This window comes from Macaca fascicularis, chromosome 1 (genome assembly GCF_037993035.2).
Source record: "Macaca fascicularis isolate 582-1 chromosome 1, T2T-MFA8v1.1".
Lineage (NCBI taxonomy): Eukaryota > Metazoa > Chordata > Mammalia > Primates > Cercopithecidae > Macaca > Macaca fascicularis.
The window spans coordinates 202,680,645-202,700,453 of record NC_088375.1 but is presented as its reverse complement, the minus strand read 5'-3'; the positions used below and the strand labels follow the sequence as shown (position 1 = coordinate 202,700,453).

At 53.2% G+C, this 19,809-nt stretch overlaps 2 protein-coding genes across 3 annotated transcripts in view; one reads left to right on the top strand and one right to left on the bottom strand.

The window, feature by feature from the left end:
- HDAC1 (histone deacetylase 1) overlaps positions 1 to 11,630 on the top strand; it is a 44,403-nt gene extending 32,773 nt beyond the window's left edge. For both annotated transcript variants that reach the window (XM_005544105.5, XM_005544106.5), the window contains exons 4-14: positions 1,524 to 1,598; positions 4,613 to 4,751; positions 5,210 to 5,351; positions 6,747 to 6,839; positions 8,586 to 8,694; positions 8,776 to 8,916; positions 9,484 to 9,592; positions 9,686 to 9,816; positions 10,096 to 10,248; positions 10,707 to 10,755; positions 11,025 to 11,630. In XM_005544105.5, coding sequence (XP_005544162.1) covers positions 1,524 to 1,598; positions 4,613 to 4,751; positions 5,210 to 5,351; positions 6,747 to 6,839; positions 8,586 to 8,694; positions 8,776 to 8,916; positions 9,484 to 9,592; positions 9,686 to 9,816; positions 10,096 to 10,248; positions 10,707 to 10,755; positions 11,025 to 11,052 — 1,169 coding nt within the window. In that variant the 3' untranslated portion in view covers positions 11,053 to 11,630. The remainder of the gene's footprint in view (positions 1 to 1,523; positions 1,599 to 4,612; positions 4,752 to 5,209; positions 5,352 to 6,746; positions 6,840 to 8,585; positions 8,695 to 8,775; positions 8,917 to 9,483; positions 9,593 to 9,685; positions 9,817 to 10,095; positions 10,249 to 10,706; positions 10,756 to 11,024) is intronic.
- Positions 11,631 to 11,843: 213 nt separating this feature from the next.
- On the bottom strand, positions 11,844 to 14,217 carry MARCKSL1 (MARCKS like 1). Its single transcript, XM_005544104.2, has 2 exons — positions 13,931 to 14,217; positions 11,844 to 13,100 (listed from the first exon to the last, which is right to left on the bottom strand). Exons 1-2 carry the CDS (start codon positions 14,015 to 14,017, stop codon positions 12,600 to 12,602), a joined length of 588 nt encoding a protein of 195 aa, XP_005544161.1. The 5' UTR covers positions 14,018 to 14,217; the 3' UTR covers positions 11,844 to 12,599.
- Positions 14,218 to 19,809: the final 5,592 nt, after the last annotated feature.

Below are 19,809 nucleotides of genomic sequence, written 5' to 3'. Positions count from 1 at the left end.
GGATTACAGGCGTGAGCCACCGCGCCCGGCCTTTCACAGGCTTTTAAGACAGACAAACCAGCTGGGCGCGGCGGCTCACGCCTGTAATCCCAGCACTTTGGGAGGCCGAGGCGGGTGGATCACAGGATCAGTAGTTCGAGACCAGCCTGGCCAACATGCGAAACCCCGTCTCTACTAAGAATGCGGAAATCAGCCAGGCGTGGTGGGGGTAGGTGCCTGTAATCCCAGTTACTCCGGAGGCTGAGGCAGGAGAATCGCTTGAAACTTGAGGGCAGAGATTGAAGTGAGCCAAGATTGCGTCACTGCACTCCAGCCTGGGTAACAAGAGCGAGACTCTGTCTCAAAAACAAAACAAAACAGACAAACCAAAGCTTGAGGCTTGCATACTGCTTCTGCCATTTACTAACAGTTCACCTCTCTGAACCTGTTTCCCTACTTTTTTTCTTTTTTTTTTTTTTTTTTTTTGAGACAGGGTTTCTGTCTCGCCCAGGCTGGAGTGCAGTTGCGTGATCTCAGCTCACTGCAACCTGTGCCTCCTGGGTTCAAGCGGTTCTTGTGCCTCAGCCTCCCAAGTAGCCGGGATTACAGGCACCTGCCTCCACACCTGGCTAATTGTTATGTTTTTGGTAGAGATGGGGTTTCGCCATGTTGCCCAGGCTGGTCTCGAACTCCCGGCCTCAAGTGATCCTCCTGCCTCAGCCTCCCAAAGTACTGGGATTACAGGTGTGAGCCACTGTGCCAGGCCCTGTCTCCCTACTTATAAGATGGGACCAAATCTTACCTCAGAAGCTTGTGTGAAGATGGATGATCTCGGGTATTTAACGCATGTAGCGCAGTGTCTGACGCATTGTAAGTGCCCAGTGAACAATGTTCTCTGAGTCTCTGTTCTTGCCCCTTGTTTGTCAGCAGGCGTGAGGTCCAGAGGGTAAATTTTTCTCCCTCCAGAAATGAACCAACATTTTCCAAGTTGCTAACTGCTTCTCCATATTAGATTTATGTTAATTTTCTGACCAGTGGGTGAGTTTGGGATATCAGTACTGCTTGTTACAGATAATGGGCTCAGACCAGGTGTGCACATGCCTATTGGGAGGCTAAGGCAGGAAGACTGCATGAGACCCAGGGAACATAATGAGACTCTGTCTCTACAAAAAAACAAAAAAAATTAGCCGGGTATAGTGACATGCACCTGTATGTAGTCCAAAGTACTTAGGAGACTGAGGTGGAAGGATTTCTGGAGCCCAGGAGGTTAAGATCAAGGCTACTGCACGTGAACCATGTTTGCACCACTGCACTCCAGCCTGGGCAACAGAGCAAGCCCCTGGCTCTAAAAAAGAAAAAAATAATGATGGACTAAAGCGCAAAGATGTTAAACAACTTGATGCAGTCATATAGCCACTAAGTAGTAGAGCCTGGACTAGAACCCACACCTCCTGAATTTAAAGTCTATGTTTTTTTCCATCAGCTCATAAATATGTAAACTAAAGGAAATTGTGGAAACTAACCTTTTGCTTATTTCTTTCAAGTCAACGTTGGTGAGGACTGTCCAGTATTCGACGGCCTGTTTGAGTTCTGTCAGTTGTCTACTGGTGGTTCTGTGGGTAAGGAATATTCATCCTCCCCCCAGGGGTAGACTGGGTTGTTCTAGTGAGGTCTGCCTTTTAGGCTGCTATCCCAGTTGGCTGATCTGAAACCATGTAGATTGGTCCTGTGGTTTTTACTTAAGTCTCTAAAGTGGCTGGTGTAATGTCTCACACCTGTAATCCCAGCACTTTGAGAGGCTGAGGAGGAGGATTGCTTGAGGTCAGGAATTCAAGACCAGCCTGGGCAACGTAGTGAGACCCTCGTGTCTACAGAAAAATAAAGTAAAAACAATTAGCTGGGCATGGTGGCTTGTGCCTGTAGTCCCAGCTACTCAGGAGGCTGAGGCTTAAACCCAGTAGGTTGAGGCTGCAGTGAGTCGTGGTCACACCACTACACTCTAGCCTGGGCAACAGAGCAAGACTCTGTCTCCAAAAAAAAAAAAAAAGTTTAAAAAGTCTCTAAAATGTCCTTCTGGTTCAGTCCCAGCCCAAGTTCAATCTCTGACATGGTACTGACAGGTGTCCTTGACTGTCCTCTCCTACTAAGAGATCTTATGTACAGGAGTTCCCTGCAGACCTCCTGGGGTTGTTAAGATGCTGTATGTAAAAGCAATTTGTGAACTGCAAAGTGCTATAAAAATGGAAGTGTCATCATCTGTGAATCTGTCCTATGAAAAAGTATGGTCATTACCTTTAGAGGTCAGAAATACTCCCCACGTGTCTCCCACTTCCATTTGCAACTTTTGGGTTATCTCCAGGATGACTCCCTTTCTTAAATATTTATTTCCCTGTGATCCCCCACCAATATAATCATTGTGTCCACCCCCGCTGCCCGGCCAGTATAATCGCAGAAAACAAAGAAGTGCACAGAAAAAAACACAGTCACCCATAGTCCCAGGGTTGGTGGATAACCTCTGTCACCATGTTGGTGTTTGGCCATTCTTTGGTGTGTGTGTTTATATCTGTATAACACATATACAACATCTACATTTTACAAAAGTAGGTTATATACATATCACATATATATGGTTTTATGCCTGCATTTCCTACTTAACGAAATTGTCTGTAGTTTTCTACAGCTTGCTTTCTTGTGGCTCTATGATTATTCCATGTTGTGGATTTACTTGAGTTGATCTAATCTGTCCCTCTTCTTGATAATTTGGATCTATCTATGCTTTTATTGCTGTTAAAATCAACACTGCAGCCGGACACGGTGGCTCACGCCTGTAATCTCAATCCTTTGGGAGGCCGAGGCAGGTGGATCACCTGAGGTCAGGAGTTTGAGACCAGCCTGGCCAACATAGTGAAACCCCATCTCTACTAAAAAATACAAAAATTAGCCAGGCGTGGTGGCGCACGCCTATAATCCCAGCTACTTGGGAGGCTGAGGCAGGAGAATTGCTTGAACCTGGGAGGTGGAGGTTGCAGTGAGCCGAGATCGCGCCACTGCACTTTAGCCTGAGTGACAGAGTGAGACTCCATCTCAAAAAACAACAACAAAAAATTAACACTGCCGGCCGGGCGCGGTGGCTCAAGCCTGTAATCCCAGCACTTTGGGAGGCCGAGACGGGTGGATCATGAGGTCAGGAGATCGAGACCATCCTGGATAACATGGTGAAACCCCGTCTCTACTAAGAAATACAAAAAACTAGCCGGGCGAGGTGGCGGGCGCTGTAGTCCCAGCTACTCGGGAGGCTGAGGCCGGAGAATGGCATGAACCCGGGAGGCAGAGCTTGCAGTGAGCTGAGATCCGGCCACTGCACTCCAGCCTGGGCTACAGAGCGAGACTCCGTCTCAAAAAAAAAAAAAAAAAATTAACACTGCCACAAATGCACTTGCACACATGAGTGTGTATTTCTCTTTTACTTCTTCTGGGGCCTATTTGTGCTAATGCTTTTTTTTTTTTTTTTTTTTTTTGAGACGGAGTCTCGCTCTGTCACCCAGGCTGGAGCAAGGTGCCCGGATCTCAGCTCACTGCAAGCTCCGCCTTCCGGGTTCCCGCCATTCTCCTGCCTCAGCCTCCCGAGTAGCTGGGACTACAGGCGCCCGCCACCTCGCCCGGCTAGTTTTTTGTCTTTTTTTGGTAGAGACGGGGTTTCACCGTGTTAGCCAGGATGGTCTTGATCTCCTGACCTCGTGATCCGCCCGTCTTGGCCTCCCAAAGTGCTGGGATTACAAGCTTGAGCCACCGCGCCCGGCCGTGCTAGTGCTTTTTGACCTAGTGTATCGGCACTATCTTTGGTCATTTTTTTTTCTTCCTTTCTTTCTTTCTTTTTTTTTTTTTGAAGTAGAGTCTCCCTCTGTCACCCAGGCTGGAGTGCAGTGGCGTGATCTTGGCTCACTGCAACCTCCGCTTCCTGGGTTCAAGCGATTCTTCTGCCTCAGCCTCCCCAAGTAGCTGGGACTACAGGTGTGTACCACCACGCCCAGCTAATTTTTTTTTTGTATTTTTAGTAGAGACAGGGTTTCACCATGTTGGCCAGGCTGGTCTTGAACTCTTGACCTCAGGTGATCTGCCCACCTCGGCCTCCCAAAGTTCTGGGATTACAGGCGTGAGCCACCGCACGTAGCCTATCTTTGGTATTTTTTCAAAGTTCCTTGACCATGAGCCATAGTAAGAAATAAATTTACACATGCAATCCAGGATACATATAACACATATGCATGCATGCACACACTCACTCACTCTGAAGCCAGTTTTACAAAAGAGCAGTTACCTTTACTGTTACTCTGATATTTTTTTCTATGCTATTTCATTAAAAATATATATATACTAATAATGATGCACTAAATCAATTTTAAGGCCTGCTAATGGGTTACTACCCTCAGTTTGGAAAATAGTATTTTAAGAGTAGCCAGTGTCATGTTTATTTCCTGCTGGAGTAGGGTGGGAGGGAGGGGACTAATCTATGAATTGTACAATACAGCTGTTGAATAGGCAGGTCTTAACCTCTCACTTGGTTCCCTGGGCTTCTTGGAAGAAGGGGAGAGTGGCTTAGTAACCAGCTTATGTTCTCTCTTCCCATGCCCAGCAAGTGCTGTGAAACTTAATAAGCAGCAGACGGACATCGCTGTGAATTGGGCTGGGGGCCTGCACCATGCAAAGAAGTCTGAGGCATCTGGCTTCTGTTACGTCAATGATATCGTCTTGGCCATCCTGGAACTGCTAAAGTATGCCTGCCTGGCCTTGTCTCTTGGAAGAGCACCTTAGGCCAGGTTCCCATTTCCCTTTCCCCCTGGGCTTGCCTCCCTAGTTTGCTTTTCCTACCGATGTGCTGGCTAGGATGTGCTCGGTGAGTGTCTCTGGCCATCATCTCCTTGATGGGGTCTTGGTTTGAACTGAGCCACGGCATGATCAGGGGCAGGTGCTGCTCAGATCCTGCCTCCAGAGTGTCCCTGTGTGGCTGGAGTTGACCCTGGCTGTAGAGTAGGAAGATCGGACTTGGTCGGCTTGGTCAGGCCTCTGGAGACACCTGGCCGCTCTTCCACCTTCCTTCAGCCAGTTTCCACGTCTCTGGTGCTTAGAGATACCTGAGGGAGGCAGCCAGCCCGGTAAGCTGGGACCTGGCGCCCTTGGCGCGTCCCATCCCCAAAGAGCCCCCAGACCCCTGACCCCCTTCTGACCCTAGGTATCACCAGAGGGTGCTGTATATTGACATTGATATTCACCATGGCGACGGCGTGGAAGAGGCCTTCTATACCACAGACCGGGTCATGACTGTGTCCTTTCATAAGTATGGAGAGTACTTCCCAGGAACTGGGGACCTGCGGGTGAGAACGCCCTTTAGGAGCCAACCAGCTCACCCTCAGCTGGCAGCTCTACTTCTCTGTCCTATCTCATGCCACTAAAAACTGCTTCCTGCCTCTTCTGCCATTCAGAATACCATGTCCCAATCTGAAGCTCTTGCCCTGATCTCTTTCCCTTCTTTATTCTGGAGGAAGGGAATGATGGGACATAAAGGGCCAGAGAAAGGAGAAGGGGTCTCCTGACTCACTGTACTTTCCTCTTGGCCACAGCTAGGTTGCATCACACTATTCTTGTGTCTCATAAGCCTTGAGTTCGGGGGTAGGAATTGGGACTCTGAAGGACATCTCAGGTGTTCTTAATGTTTTTGGGTCACTTTCCCGTTTAGCCTTTTGACTGAAAACTATGGACTCTCTCTCCAGAAAAGTACTTGAGATCTTACATCTGATATAGAATAGGTAATAGACAAGTCCCCTTACTGAAGCCCATCCATGAACCTTAGGATAAGAATCCTTGGAAGCTACTTCCTTGAACTGTTCCATCTGCTTCTGTTAGCATGAATGTGGTGAAATCAGCTGCTTTGCCATGCCCAGTGGCCCTTGGGTAAAAAAGTGGCACTAATTCAGTTGTTTGCCATGGCAAGCGTTAGAATAAACGAGCATTCACTTTTGTTGTTGTTGTTGTGAGACAGTCTCTCCCTGTCACCCAGGCTGGAGTGCAGTGGCATGATCTCGGCTCACTGCAGCCTCCGCCTCCCGCCTCCACGCGATCTTGTGCCTCAGCCTCCGAATAGCTGGGATTTAGCTGGGATTATAGGTGTGTGTCACTCTGCCCGGCTAATTTTTGTATTTTTAGTAGAGATGGGGTTTCGCCATGTTGGCCAGACTGGTCTTGAATTCCTGACCTCAAGTTATTCACCCACCTCGGCCTCCCAAAGTGCTAGACTTACAGGCGCATTCACTATTTTGAGGTTACTGGGAAGGACTTTCTGACCTCTCTCCTTCCCTCCACAACACCCTAGAGAGGGAGCATGGGGGAAGAGGAGTGAGCATTAGAGCCCTCTGGAGTGGAAAGGGTTGTCAAGGATGGGTGTTATTTCTGTGACCCACCTGCCAGCCAGCTCTAACCCAATCCCAAGGTAGAAATCTTGTGCTATAGGGTAGGATATTCAATCTCTGGTCCCATCAACAGCTCGCAGCCTGGGTGTAGGCTGAACGCTATGTCCAGAGATGATTTGTCAGTGAAGTTAGATTTGCCAGTGAAGAGAATGGTACTAGCAAGATACCCCTGTTCTGCCTTGGCCCACATCATGGGCCTAGCTTGTCTCTCTTAGAACATCTTCCTTTATCCCTCCAGCCCCCATCCTTGACCTTCCTTCAAGCTTCATCCTTCAGTTTTACTTTAATGTCCTTCTTAATTAGGATATCGGGGCTGGAAAAGGCAAGTATTATGCTGTTAACTACCCGCTCCGAGACGGGATTGATGACGAGTCCTATGAGGCCATTTTCAAGCCGGTAAGTGGCTTTATCCACCCCTTGGGCTACAAACAGGGGATTGGTCGGCGGTTGGGGGGAGCAAAGCACCGCCACCATACCTCAGGAATCTCTCCTTACTAAAGCTGGTGGGGAGATAGAAGTGTTTGAACCCTGGATTTTTGTGTGTTCAGTTAGGGGAACAGACACCCATATTTGTTGTTTCCTTCTATGGGTCAGGTCTTCTGCTGGATACAAATATATCTAGACACGATCTTTGCCCTCATGGACTACAGTGGGGAAGGCAGGCACATACCTAGTAGTCTGTGATTAGTACTGTTTTTATATCTGTTTCTTTGGGCTACTGGGAGATTATTGTGTTCTTTTGGTTAGTGGTATGTCTCCTTGGTTTTTCGTGTTCCTCATTGCCTTACATTGATGTCTGCACATTTGAAGAAGTAAGGACTTACCCTAGTCTTTGCAGACTGGCTTTGTCTGGGAAAGCCCTTCACCAGTCAGCCCATCCAGAGATTCTGGAAAGGCTGTCTGGCATGTTCCATGGGCAGGCTGGCCTAGTGCCTGTGTTTCTGAGGGCTGATCAGAGGAATGAAAGACGAACTACTGCCTGGGCTGGCAGGAGGGTAGCCGGGGATGATTTCACAGAGATGCTGATGTTTAAGTTGGACTTTGAAAAACGAGGAGGTGCCCATGTGAAGAAAGAGGTGATGGCAGTAAGGGTGGCATTTAGTGGAAGGAACAGCACCAGCAGAAGTGCAGAGGTACCAGTGTGGCAGCATGTAGGCCAGTGTGGTATATGGGAGGAATGCTGAAGGAGGTGGTGGGAAGTATATGCTGGGCTCAGTATTTCAAAGGGAGCCTTGAATGCCATGCCGAGGAGTTAAATCTTCACTTATAAACAATAAGAAACTGGTTTTTTTGTTTTTTTTTTTTGTTTTTTTTTTTTTTTGAGGCGGAGTCTCGCTCTGTCGTCCGGGCTGGAGTGCAGTGGCCGGATCTCAGCTCACTGCAAGCTCCGCCTCCTGGGTTTACGCCATTCTCCTGCCTCAGCCTCCCAAGTAACTGGGACTACAGGCACCCGCCATCTTGCCCGGCTAGTTTTTTGTATTTTTTAGTAGAGACGGGGTTTCACCGTGTTCGCCAGGATGGTCTCGATCTCCTGACCTCGTGATCCACCCGTCTCGGCCTCCCAAAGTGCTGGGATTACAGGCTTGAGCCACCGCGCCCGGCCAATAAGAAACTGTTTAACCTGATAAGGTCAGGTAGTCATTCAGCAAACGCTGACTACCTACTACGTGCCTAGTATTTAATAAGGGCTACAGAAGTGGGAGTGTGGTCTCGGTCTCAGTAATATTAGACTCTGCTTGTGAGAATAAGATAAACTAAAAGTGCTTGCTCATAATGTAAGGCTCCAAGTCTGTAAAACCGAATGAGTAGAGTAGATGCAGCTAAGGGTCAGGAAGGCTTCCTGAAGGAAGTGGCACTAGAGCTTGGGCAATAGAAGAAGAGATATAGGGAGTTGACAGGGAGGCCATTCTAGGTTCAGTGTTACTAGAGTTAGAAGGGTCTTAGAGAACTTTTCAAATTGGAAAACTGAAATCCCAAGTGGGGAAGCAAGAGCTTCAGCCTGGCACTCCCTTTTCTCTCCCACGTAGCATGAGGGAGAGTGGAAAGGTAGGAGTGGGTGGGAAAGTGTTGCACCCACCCTTTCCACCCCAAGCCTCCTATTGCTTTCTTGAGGTTGGTGGTGACCAGGATGTATCATTTTAGGTCATGTCCAAAGTAATGGAGATGTTCCAACCTAGCGCGGTGGTCTTACAGTGTGGCTCAGACTCCCTGTCTGGGGATCGGTTAGGTTGCTTCAATCTAACCATCAAAGGTGAGACCAGGTAGCACAAGGATGGGTGGGCGGGGTCCTGCTTGGTGCTCCTGTAACTCAGCACCCCTTCTCCCACCAAAGGGCACGCCAAGTGTGTGGAATTTGTCAAGAGCTTTAACCTGCCTATGCTGATGCTGGGAGGTGGTGGTTACACCATTCGTAATGTTGCCCGGTGCTGGACATACGAGACAGCTGTGGCCCTGGATACGGAGATCCCTAATGGTAATAGCTGCAGGGCCAGGTTTGGCTGGGCTGGGTGGGAGCTGGAGCTCATCTGTCCTTAAGTTTATAACCCCTTCCCCGTTGGTCATATGACCACTGTTCTTCTGATACTAGTCACTGAGTCCCCTGCATGTCCTCTTGTGATCAGCAGACCATAACCATCACTTTTTCCCTAGTCCTTTTTAGCTCTGTCCCCTCTCCCTTCTGCTTTTGGTCTGGACAAAGTTCTCAGTGGTAATTTACAGCTTTGGAATTTCTGCTCTGTAGAGTAACTGGAGTAGTGAGTGAAGGGAGCGTTCATAATGAGCATGGGCTCAAGTGTCCTAAACCAGGAACATGGACCTTCTCCTAGCGACATATACACCACTGGTATAGACATAGAGTGATGTTAACAAGATGGAAATCCCATAGGTACCCGTGTCTCACCGTGTCTTGGAGGCATTCTCCTCTGTTTGACAGATGGATCAAGGGCCCAGAGAAACCTACAAATGCTTTAGGGTGCTTACGTGCAAATGGTTCAGGTGCGGTGGCCAGGTCTCTTAACGGTCTTCTCCCTGCCCCAATCAGAGCTTCCATACAACGACTACTTTGAATACTTTGGACCGGATTTCAAGCTCCACATCAGTCCTTCCAATATGACTAACCAGAACACGAATGAGTACCTGGAGAAGATCAAGTGAGTATATCCTCCAGCCACCCCTTGGTTGAACATTCCTGACTTTGGTTTGTCCCTGACCAGAGCCCTGCTACTCTCTCCCACTGGCCACAGACAGCGGCTGTTTGAGAACCTTAGAATGCTGCCGCATGCACCTGGGGTCCAAATGCAGGCGATTCCTGAGGACGCCATCCCTGAGGAGAGTGGCGATGAGGACGAAGAAGACCCTGACAAGCGCATCTCGAGTAAGACCTAGACGCAGAGCCCTATGCCTTCCACTCAGTAGGCAGCCCCCACTTCCACCACCATTCCTGGCTGCACACTCTCCAAGCTCCCCACCTTGGAGAAATCTGTTTCCAGTTCCAGTGCCTGTAGGAACAGGTTAGGGAGCCTGAGCTCCTCCCTCTTCTCTGGTTCCCTTTCCCTTGGTGTCTCTTGGAGGGCCTGCAGGGAAGCACTGGGCATAGATGCTGAGCTAGATCGGCACCCGCCTGCTCTCACCCATGCTTCCCACTCCCTCCCAGTCTGCTCCTCCGACAAACGAATTGCCTGTGAGGAAGAGTTCTCCGATTCTGAAGAGGAGGGAGAGGGGGGCCGCAAGAACTCTTCCAACTTCAAAAAAGCCAAGAGAGTCAAAACAGAGGATGAAAAAGAGAAAGACCCAGAGGAGAAGAAAGGTGGGTTTGGGTTCAGCCGGGACTTGGGTCTTGAGCCTGAGAGGATGAATCTATGTAGGGCAGTGGGAGGAGGGAGTGACTCAGGCCCTGCCAGCTCCTGTGGGGCTCTTCCTCAGTTCCTTGAGCCTTTCAGTGTCTCCCAGAAGTGGCAGGGCCCACAAAACAACGAACCTCTACTGGCCAAGCACGGCTCTCACATACCACCCAAGCCCTTTTCCCAGCACTGCACCCCAGTTTCCCAGGGGGCTGCCTCCGCCCACCAGATTCTGGCTGTAGCAGGCTGGGAAACCGGTCCAACCTGTTCTCTACAGGGCTCACTGGGAAGACCAGGGATGGGCTTTTCTCTCTTTTATGTCCAGTGAGCGTAGTGTTGGGGAAGGGGTCTCAGGGTAAATGAAGACCTCACGGGTCTTTCCAGAGGTGCTGCCCTTAGCCATCCCTGTACTCTTGTGTTCTAGAAGTCACAGAAGAGGAGAAAACCAAGGAGGAAAAGCCAGAAGCCAAAGGGTGAGGAACGAGCTGCCTGCAGCCATCTCCCTGGCATTGGAGCACCAGCCCCTTTGTCCCACTACTCTGAAGAAAGGCACAGGGACAGCTGGTCCAGCTTACAAAGGCCTCTTTCAGGGACCAGTCTGTCCAGCTCTGCAGTTCTAGGCAGAGCTAGGAGCCCCAGCCCCCAGTAGTCACCTGGGATCCTGTGGAAGTCACTGTGTCTGCACTTTTGCCCCGAGGCTCTGGGCTGGGTCATCTCATGCCAGTCTCTGCTCTCTCCACAGGGTCAAGGAGGAGGTCAAGTTGGCCTGAACAGACCTCTCCAGCTCTGGCTCCCTGCTGAGTCCCTCACCTTTCTCCCCCAACCCCTCAGATTTTATATTTTCTATTTCTCTGTGTATTTATATAAAAATTTATTAAATATAAATATCCCCAGGGACAGAAACCAAGGCCCTGAGCCCAGGGCAGCTGTGCTGGGTGAACTCTTCCAGGGGCCACGTTGCCACCCATTCTTCCCCAGTTCTTAACCTTGAACCATAAAGGGTGCCAGGTCTGGGTCAAAGGGATGCTTTTATGCAACCGTAAGACAAAATCCTGAAATGCGAAGTGCCTGCTTAGTAGCTTTGGAAAGGTGCCCTTATTGAATATTCTAGAAGGGGTGGCTGGGTCTTCAAGGATCTCCTGTTCTTTTCAGGCTCCTAAGGTAACATCAGCCATTTTTAGATTGGTTCTGTTTTCATACCTTCCCACTGGCCTCAAGTGAGCCAAGAAACACTGCCTGCCCCGTCTTCTCCTAATTCTGCAGGTGGAGGTTGCTAGTCTAGTTTCCTTTTTGAGATACTATTTTCATTTTTGTGAGCCTCTTTGTAATAAAATGGTACATTTCTATATCCTCCTGAGCTTGTTTCCTACGTGTCATTGGGTTGGTTTCAACTCTTACTTCCCTGCCCTTCTGGTGTCCATGAGTATTGGGGCAACCCCCTGAACAAGAAAACCCCATAAACTTACCTGCCTGCCTTAACTCCTCCCTTGAGGTTTGAGGTGAACTACTTTCCACCAATCTTCTCACCCTACCCCCAGAAGACCACTCATTAAAGCACCACTAAAGGGACGACATTTATTCCTTTTCCAAATGTTACAGTAAAACCAGGTGGAAGAGAATGGTTTTAGCAGTTAGAAAAAAAAAAAAAGTACAAATCTGGGGTTTGGCCATTAAAAGTTATTTACAACAATGGGAGAAAAAAAGACAACAAGAAGTTGTTTCACATTACAGACCTCCCCCCACCCCAAAGCCTAATACTTGCTTACCAAGTCAAAAAAGAGACACAGTTGATTCACAAGCTGGAGGTTTGAACTTGAGTAAGACATTTATAAAAACCTAGACGGGGCAGTGTCCTCCCCAGCCCAGGTGCCACTAGGCACAGCACAAGAGACTAAAAACAACAGGGGGAAGGCTGGACACTCAAGGTTTGGGAGTATAAGCACCCCACTTCTGGCTCAGGGATTTGGGCAGTAGGATAAACAAAACCTACTTGGAAAAGAATTGGGGAAGAAAACCAACAACTGCCTTATGCAGGGGTGGGGACAGGGAAGGAGGTAGGGCTAGGGACAGGAGCATTTCACATCACTAACCTAACTTGGGAAGCTGTAAGGGACCATCTTCAACTGGCCTTAGAACCAGATGGCTGATGGGAGAATCCACAGGAGGGAGAGGAGGAAAGGGAACGTGGCTGGGAGGAGGCAATAGCCCCTTCCTTTCTGGGCACAGGAAGGCAGCCAGGGCACCAGGTCCAGGCAGTGACCTCACAAGGACAGCACAGTTTTTGCAGCTTAGAGATCACCCACCTGCCCCCACCTAGCTACTCATTCTGCTCAGCGCTGGCTGGTGTAGGGCCACTCTCCGGCCCCGAGGGAGTGGATGGCTCTGTAGCCTGGGGCCCTGCCTCTTCTTCTGAGGCCGCACTAGCCTCTGCCCCCTTGGCCTGGGGTTCCTGGCTCTCAGGGGTGGCTGCGGCCTTCCCTTCCTGGGCAGTGCCCTCGTCGCTGCAGGCACCGATCTCCCCCTGCTCCTGCTCTTCCTCTGTGGGTGAGGAGGCAGAAGAATCACCCCCACCCTCCTTCCGATTTCTCTTGAAGGACAGGCCGCTCAATTTGAAAGGCTTCTTGAAAGAGAATTTCTTCTTCTTCTTGGGGGTCTCCTTGGGGGGGACCTCCCCCTTGGCCTCAGCACCCTGGCTAGGGGGTGCTGGCTCGATGGCATCGCCAGTGGCCCCGGCTGCCTCATCTGTTCCGTTCACGGGGGGCGACTCCCCTTCACCCTTGGGGGATAAGTCTCCATTGCTTTTCACGTGGCCATTCTCCTGCAGGGCAGAGGGGACAGCAATGAGGGCAGGGGCTCCCCCTCCCCCAGCCCGCTTCTGATCCCTTCTAGAGGAGGGGGTCCCCGATTCGATTCTACTGCAACCCGAAAGTATGGCCCAGGATCCCGTCAAACACCTCCCTCTCGCCCCTCACGGGCGCGCGGGCATCGAGCGCGCAGAGGCCGCGACCGGCAGGAGGCGCTGGGGTCCCGTGGCCCCCACCCCCGTCCCCCGGGGCGCGCTCTCTATTCCGCGCGGAACCGCTCCGGATCTGCTGTGCGGATCCCGGGCAGGCGGGCGAGCCGTTCCAGGCGACATTGGGCGGGAAGCCGCCCCGGGGCGCTGTCTCTCTGCACCTGGACGGCCTATTTTCCCAGCCTCCCGGAGGCTTTGTGTAAACGGCCCCCACCCACCCCAGGCTCTCCCACATCTCGGCTCCCCCTTAAAAAAAAAAAGACCATGGGCCACCGAGGTCGGGTCTGCGGGTGGAGTGCGCTCCCCGCCGGGCCCCAGCTCCGCGGCCCCTGGGCGCCCCCTTGGCGTGGCCCAGCAGCGCCTTTGTTCCCCGCGCGGCACTCGGGGCGGCCGGGGGGCAGCGCCGGGGGCCGGGGCCGTGAACAAAGAACGCGGCGGGGCCCGGCCGGCGCCCCCTCCCCGCCCCTCCCCTCGCTTCGCCCGCGGGGGCTGCGGCGCCGAGAACAAAGGGACCGGGCGGGGGAGGGGGCGCCGCGTGTCCCGGGCCGGACAAAGCGCGCGGCCCCGGCCCCGGGCCCTAGAGGGGGCGAGGTGCGAGAGGAGGGGCTGGGGCCGGCCGCGCCAAGCGTACCCACCTGGCCGTTGGCCTTCGCGGGGGAAGCGCCTGCTGCCTCCTCGGCGGTCACGTCGCCCCGGGGAGCCTTGGAGCTCTGGCTGCCCATGATGGGGGTCTGCTGGGGGGCGCTCGGAGCCGCCCCGGGCTCGCGCCGCAGGGGATAGTACGGCGGGGTTGGCCCGGCCGGCGGAGGGGTGGGGCTGGCGCCCGAGGGGGAGGGGTGCCGGGGGAAGCCGAGCTGCACCTCCGCTCCGCGGCCGACCCGCTAGCCGCACCCGCCGCCGCTCCGCTCCGCGCCAGAATGCCGCCCGCCGCCCGCCGAGCTCCCTATATATAAGCGCCCGAAGCTCGGGGCGGGGCCGGACATTTAAATGCGCGCCCAATCGAGGGGCGGAGGCGGGGTCGGCTCGCAGGCCCCACTTGCGCAGCAGGCGACGCTGGCGGTCGGGTACCCCCCACCCCTCCCGAATCCCAGGGGCAGGTAGAGTCCGGTGTGGGCAGGAGCGAGGCCGGTCCTTCCGCGAGCTGGGCGGGTCGGGTCGGGTCGGGGTGGGGCTGGGGGCCTAGAGGAAGGGGACGGGCAGTCATTCCTTCTTCTCCGCTCCACCTCTTAGGTGGGCGCCCCGGCAGCCTGGAGCGGCCCCCAACGCCTTGGTCCTGCAGCCGCTGTCAGTCTCCCCGCTTGAACCCTTCGAAGGGCTCACACGACCAGACCCGTCAGATGACTGGTCCTGAATTATATACTCTAGAAAATGTGGTCATAGAAGCCGCAGGGCCACTGCGCTGGGCTCGGCACCCGCTCCGGCCTGGAGAGCGGTCAGAGGTCCCACCCACGTCCCTGCCTGCCTGCCGTGGCCAGCCGTGGAGCAGAGGGCTGTGACTTGCCTTGGGGTCACTCTGGTCAGACTAGTGAGGACTTTCCCTCATTCTTCCTTTCAGTCCCTTGGTGGCCAGTCATTCTGAGTGGGGACAGACAGATTTGCCTTCAGCCCCTCCCACCCTCAGCTGGGACGCACTGCAAAGTCCCACGTGGGGTATTTTGTGACCTTGAAGGGCATCTCCATCCCCGTTGAAAGGCCAAGGCTTAGCGGCATTGACAACCTGTCTGGCCTGCTCTGGTCTTTCCTCTTTACCTCGACACACAACTCTGCTCCCCTACATCAGGGTGCCCCAGGCCGGCAGAGAAACCCCAGCCGGGGACTCAAACCTCAAAACACCCCAGTTTCTGAAGGGGAGGGATAGGATGCCACCAAGGGTCCCTCCAAGAGACAGCCCCTTGAGGACAGCCCTCAAAGCTGCCCAGCCCAGCTTCCCACCCTGCCTGAGAGCAAGGGAGCCTGGAGGCAGGATGGGGGTGGCTGGAGACTCCCTAGCTCTGGTCCTCTGCCACCTCTCCTTCCGCTGGCCTGGATAGGCTGGTGGGAACCCCAGAGTCCTGGGCGGCCCTGGATGTCTGTGTCCAGCTGCCAGCCCTCAGCCCCCAGGAGGAAAGGGATGGGGGCTGGAAGGAAGCAAAGTGTTGCAAATGCAAGGCTGTGTCCCAGCCAGCTCAGCAAGTCCCTCCCCTCCCTCCTACGGTGAAGCCTCCTGGGAGGCCTGAGGCTGTGAAGTGTGGAGACACCCCAGGGCCTGAGAACTTGGGAACTCCCCAGAGATCTGACCAACAAAGGGGCGGGGAGGGCTGAGGTGGCTTCTACATTCTGCACTCACTCCTGTATCCTCCATCCCCACCCCCACCCTGAGACTACAGAATACCCTCAGCTATCTCAGGTTCACTCGCCCTCCACCCCCCACCCCATTTCACAGACTGGGACACTGAGGTTCAGGAAGAGAAAGTGACATGCCCAAGGGCACACAGCAGCTACCAGTAGCTGAGGGTGAGAAAAGGTTTGGAGAGATTTGATAACATGGGCCAAGGGCTGTAAGGAATCCCCTGGCAGAATGTTCTGTTGAGATCTGGGGCTGCCTGGTCAGAGTGGGAGGCAAGGGCTACTTCTGGGACAGTGAGAGGCACCGTGCCCCCACCGCAGCTCATTGAAAGTACCGTGACTTCTCCACAGCTTGCCACTAAGGGACGGATGTCATGACCTGCTCTCTGTCTCAGCCACAATAGGGAACCCACAATGCTGCCAGGCGCTGCCTGCACCAGCTGGCTGGGCTCAGATGGAGGGAGGGTGTGTGAGTCTTGGAGGGGTTGGGGTCAGAGGTTAAGAGCAGAACCTAAGGCTTCTGATCTCCAGGCACTGCCTGGCGGGGATGAGAGGCAAATATTCCCAAGGATCCCAGGAGTAGCATCGAGGAGCATCAGGGTGAAAGACCCTGGGTCCCCAGAGCCCCAGAGGGAGCCTGGTCCCCGGGGGAGGCCCTGCATCCCCACCAGACATCCCAGGAGGCTGGGGAGGGGGCGCCTGGGAGCCTGATCCCTCAGCAAATCCAGGTCCCAGCAGAATCTGACTTCTGGAAGAGGCAAGAGGTTTAGGATGCTTTAGGGTGGGGGTGGGAGGGTACAGCAGCCCCATGGCCTCCTCGGTCCACACTGCAGCTCCTTCCTCCCCAGCTGCTGCCAACCCAGACAATGCGCCCATTGTTCTGTGTCTCCGGGAGCCTGTGTGCAACTGCGTGTATCTGTTTCTCTCTGTGGATGACTGTGTGTATTGCTCTGTGTCTGTGTGTGTGAGACTTTCTGGCTGTGTGTGTGTGTGCGCGTGTGCCCAGGTGTGCACGTTTGTGGTTGCATGCGTCTGGATCTTTGTTTGGCCCTGTATATTCAAGGGTGAAGGAGAGAGCCTGGTGATCCTGGTAACTGAGACTTGCTGAGTATGTACCTGCCCTTCCTTGAGACTTGGTGACTGTGTCTGACTGGGTGTGAAACTGTGAGTGTGTGGCTGTATGAGAGGATATCGATGGGCCGGGTGTGGTGGCTCTCGCCTGTAATCCCAGTGCTTTGGGAGGCTGGGGCGGGAAGATTGCTGAAGCCCAGAGTTCGGGAATATCTGAGTGTGTGGAGCAAAGAGCGGCTCCTTTATGTCTGGGTGAGTGTTCCTGAGGGGGGCTGTGTGTGCCTCAGTGTGTCATTGAGGCTGTGGCTGTGGTGGTTAGAACATCTGAGGTGTGGGCATTTGCCAGGATGGAGTGACAGGGAAAGGAGGAATGGGAAGGACAGGGTAACTCTGAAATGGATGGGGGAAGGGAAGCTGTAGAGACCAGAGACCCCGCGTTCACACAACTCCTCATCTGTCCCAGTTCTCCTAGTAAGGGCTGTGGCCCTGGCCCTGGCCCTGTCCTGAGATGCTCCCGGCCCCACCACGAATCAGGCAGGGACAGCAGAAGATGAATTTCCCTGGCAGGAAACCTGGGACCTCTAGAGAGATGCAGAGCAGGGCTGAAGATGGGAGGGGGCAGCGGAAACCAGTGCCCCATGAAGGAGGTTGGGGGGGCTACTTTGACGCCTGTGAGGCCCCAGAGCCTTGTGTTGAGGACTGGATTAGATGCCAGGGGAGGTGTGAATGGGCAATAAGTAGTCAGAGATGGAGGCGTGGGCCTTCCTAGCGGAGGGACCGGCATATGTAAAGGCCTCGAGATGGGAAGTGACATCATCAGAGGTTCCAACGGAGGCCCTAGGGAACGGCGACTTGGCACAGCCCCAGTCCCCATCTCCTAGGGAGCATCAGCTGGACCTGAGACCTCAGTTCTTGCCCCAGGTTGGCCTCTTCTTGCTGTCACCATCAGCCAGTCCTCTCTCTTTGGCCTCCGTTGCTTATCTGTACAGTGAGAGGTTGGGCTCTGTGACTCATAGTTGCAGATACTGACTGGAGTTCCTCCTTCTGCTCACACTTAGACGTCAAGAGTAAGTGGTGAGTCAGGCAGGGTCCCAGCCCTCAGGGGTTTCCCATGAGGGGAGGGAGAGAAGAGACAGGCCATATCTTAGGGAGAAGAAAGCCAGACCTAGCATTAGATGAAGGACCTGTGGGCTGCCTGGAGGAAGAAGAGCATGGAGAAGAGCTCAGAGCAGGACAAAGTGGGAACAGGAGTGGTAGGTGTGAGGGTGCAGAGGGAGGCAGAGGCCTTTTCTGGAGCAAGGTTTGGGAGGTGGGATCCCTAGGATTTGTTAACTGGCTGGGTGCAGGGACCAGATGCTGATGCCGCCCACTTTTCTGTTTGGGGTGACAGTGGGTGAAGTGGACCCGTCAACTGAGATAGGCCATCAAAGGGAAAAAGAACGTGGGAGGGAGTTGCTGAATCTAGTCCTGTTACATTTGCGATGTCCAAGGAAGATTCAGGGGGATGTCCAGAAGGCAGCCTGAAGTCTATATACTTCACGTAGACATGTGATCACATTTCCTGAGCCAAAGGCTAGAGCCTAAAGGCTGGCTAGTGACCTTACAGGGACAACAGACAGAAGGTTTTAAGTCAGGACTGACCCCTGAAAATCTAGGCCTCTGATTACTGCCAATAAGAGGGTAATGGCAGCCAAGTCATGCATAGGACGCCCAGGAGGTGCCTGGGTGGCAGGAGCACCGCATTGGTGGGCAGCAGCAGGAGAGGGCTCCGGGAAAAAGCCAGCAGCAGACTAGGGGCAGGAGAAAGCCCAGAGTGCAGACCAATGGGAAGAATCTTTAAAAGGCGGGAAGGGGGCAGGGTGCATCCCAGCACTTTGGGAGGCCAACGTGGGCAGATCACTTGAGGCCAGGAGTTCAAGACCAGGCTGCCCAACATGATGAAACCCCACCTCTATCAAAAAATACAAAAATTAGCTGAGTGTGGTGGTGCGTGCCTGTAGTCCTAGCTACTCGGGAGGCTGAGGCTCGAGAATTGCTTGAACCTGGGAGGCAGAGGTTGCAGTGAGCAGAGATTGTGCCATTGCACTCTAGCCTGGGTGACAGAATGAGAATCTGTCTAAAAAAAAAAAAAAAAAAAAAGGGAAAAGGCAGGAATAGGGACAGGGTGCAGTGGCTCACACGTGTAATTCCAGCACTTTGGGAGGCCAAGGCAGGAGGATTGCTTGAGCCCAGAAGTCTAAGACCAGCCTGGGGTGTAACACAGCAAGACCTCATCTCTACAAAAAATAAGATAGGCCAGGTACAGTGCCTCATGTCTGTAATCCCAGCACTTTGGGAGGCTGAGGCATGCAGATCACTTGAGGCCAGGAGTTCAAGACCAGCCATGGCCAATATAGTAAATCCCTGTCTCTACTAAAAATACAAAAATTACCCGGGTGTGGTGGTGTGTGCCTGTAATCCCAGCTACTTGGGAGGCTGGAGGATGGCAGGGTGGTGGAGGTTGCAGTGAGCTGAGTTTGCGCCACTGCACTCCAGTGTGGGCAACAGAGTGAGACTGTCTCAAAAATAAGTAAGTAAAAAGTAAATGTTTTTTTTTGTTTTTTTTTTTTTGAGACGGAGTCTTGCTTTGTCACCCAGGCTAGAGTGCAGTGGCCAGATCTCAGCTCACTGCAAGCTCCGCCTCCCAGGTTCACGCCATTCTCCTGGCTCAGCCTCCCGCGTAGCTGGGACTACAGGCGCCCGCCACCTCGCCCGGCTAGTTTTTTGTATGTTTTAGTAGAGACGGCGTTTCACCATGTTAGCCAGGATGGTCTCGATCTCCTGACCTCGTGATCCGCCCGTCTCGGCCTCCCAAAGTGCTGGGATTACAGGCTTGAGCCACCGCGCCCGACCTAAAAGTAAATGTTTTTAAAGGCAGGAAGAACAGAGAGTAATCACCATCATTGCTGCCGGCGTTGATTGCGTGCCTGTTGTATGGCAAGCCTTGTGCTGACTGCTTTCCATATGTTCCCTCTGACCCTGTGAGATGTGTCCCACCACTGTCCCCATTTCCAGAGCAGGAAACAAGGCCAGGACTAGGGGAAGGTGGTTTTTAAGAGCTCTGAGGCGTGTGTGGTGC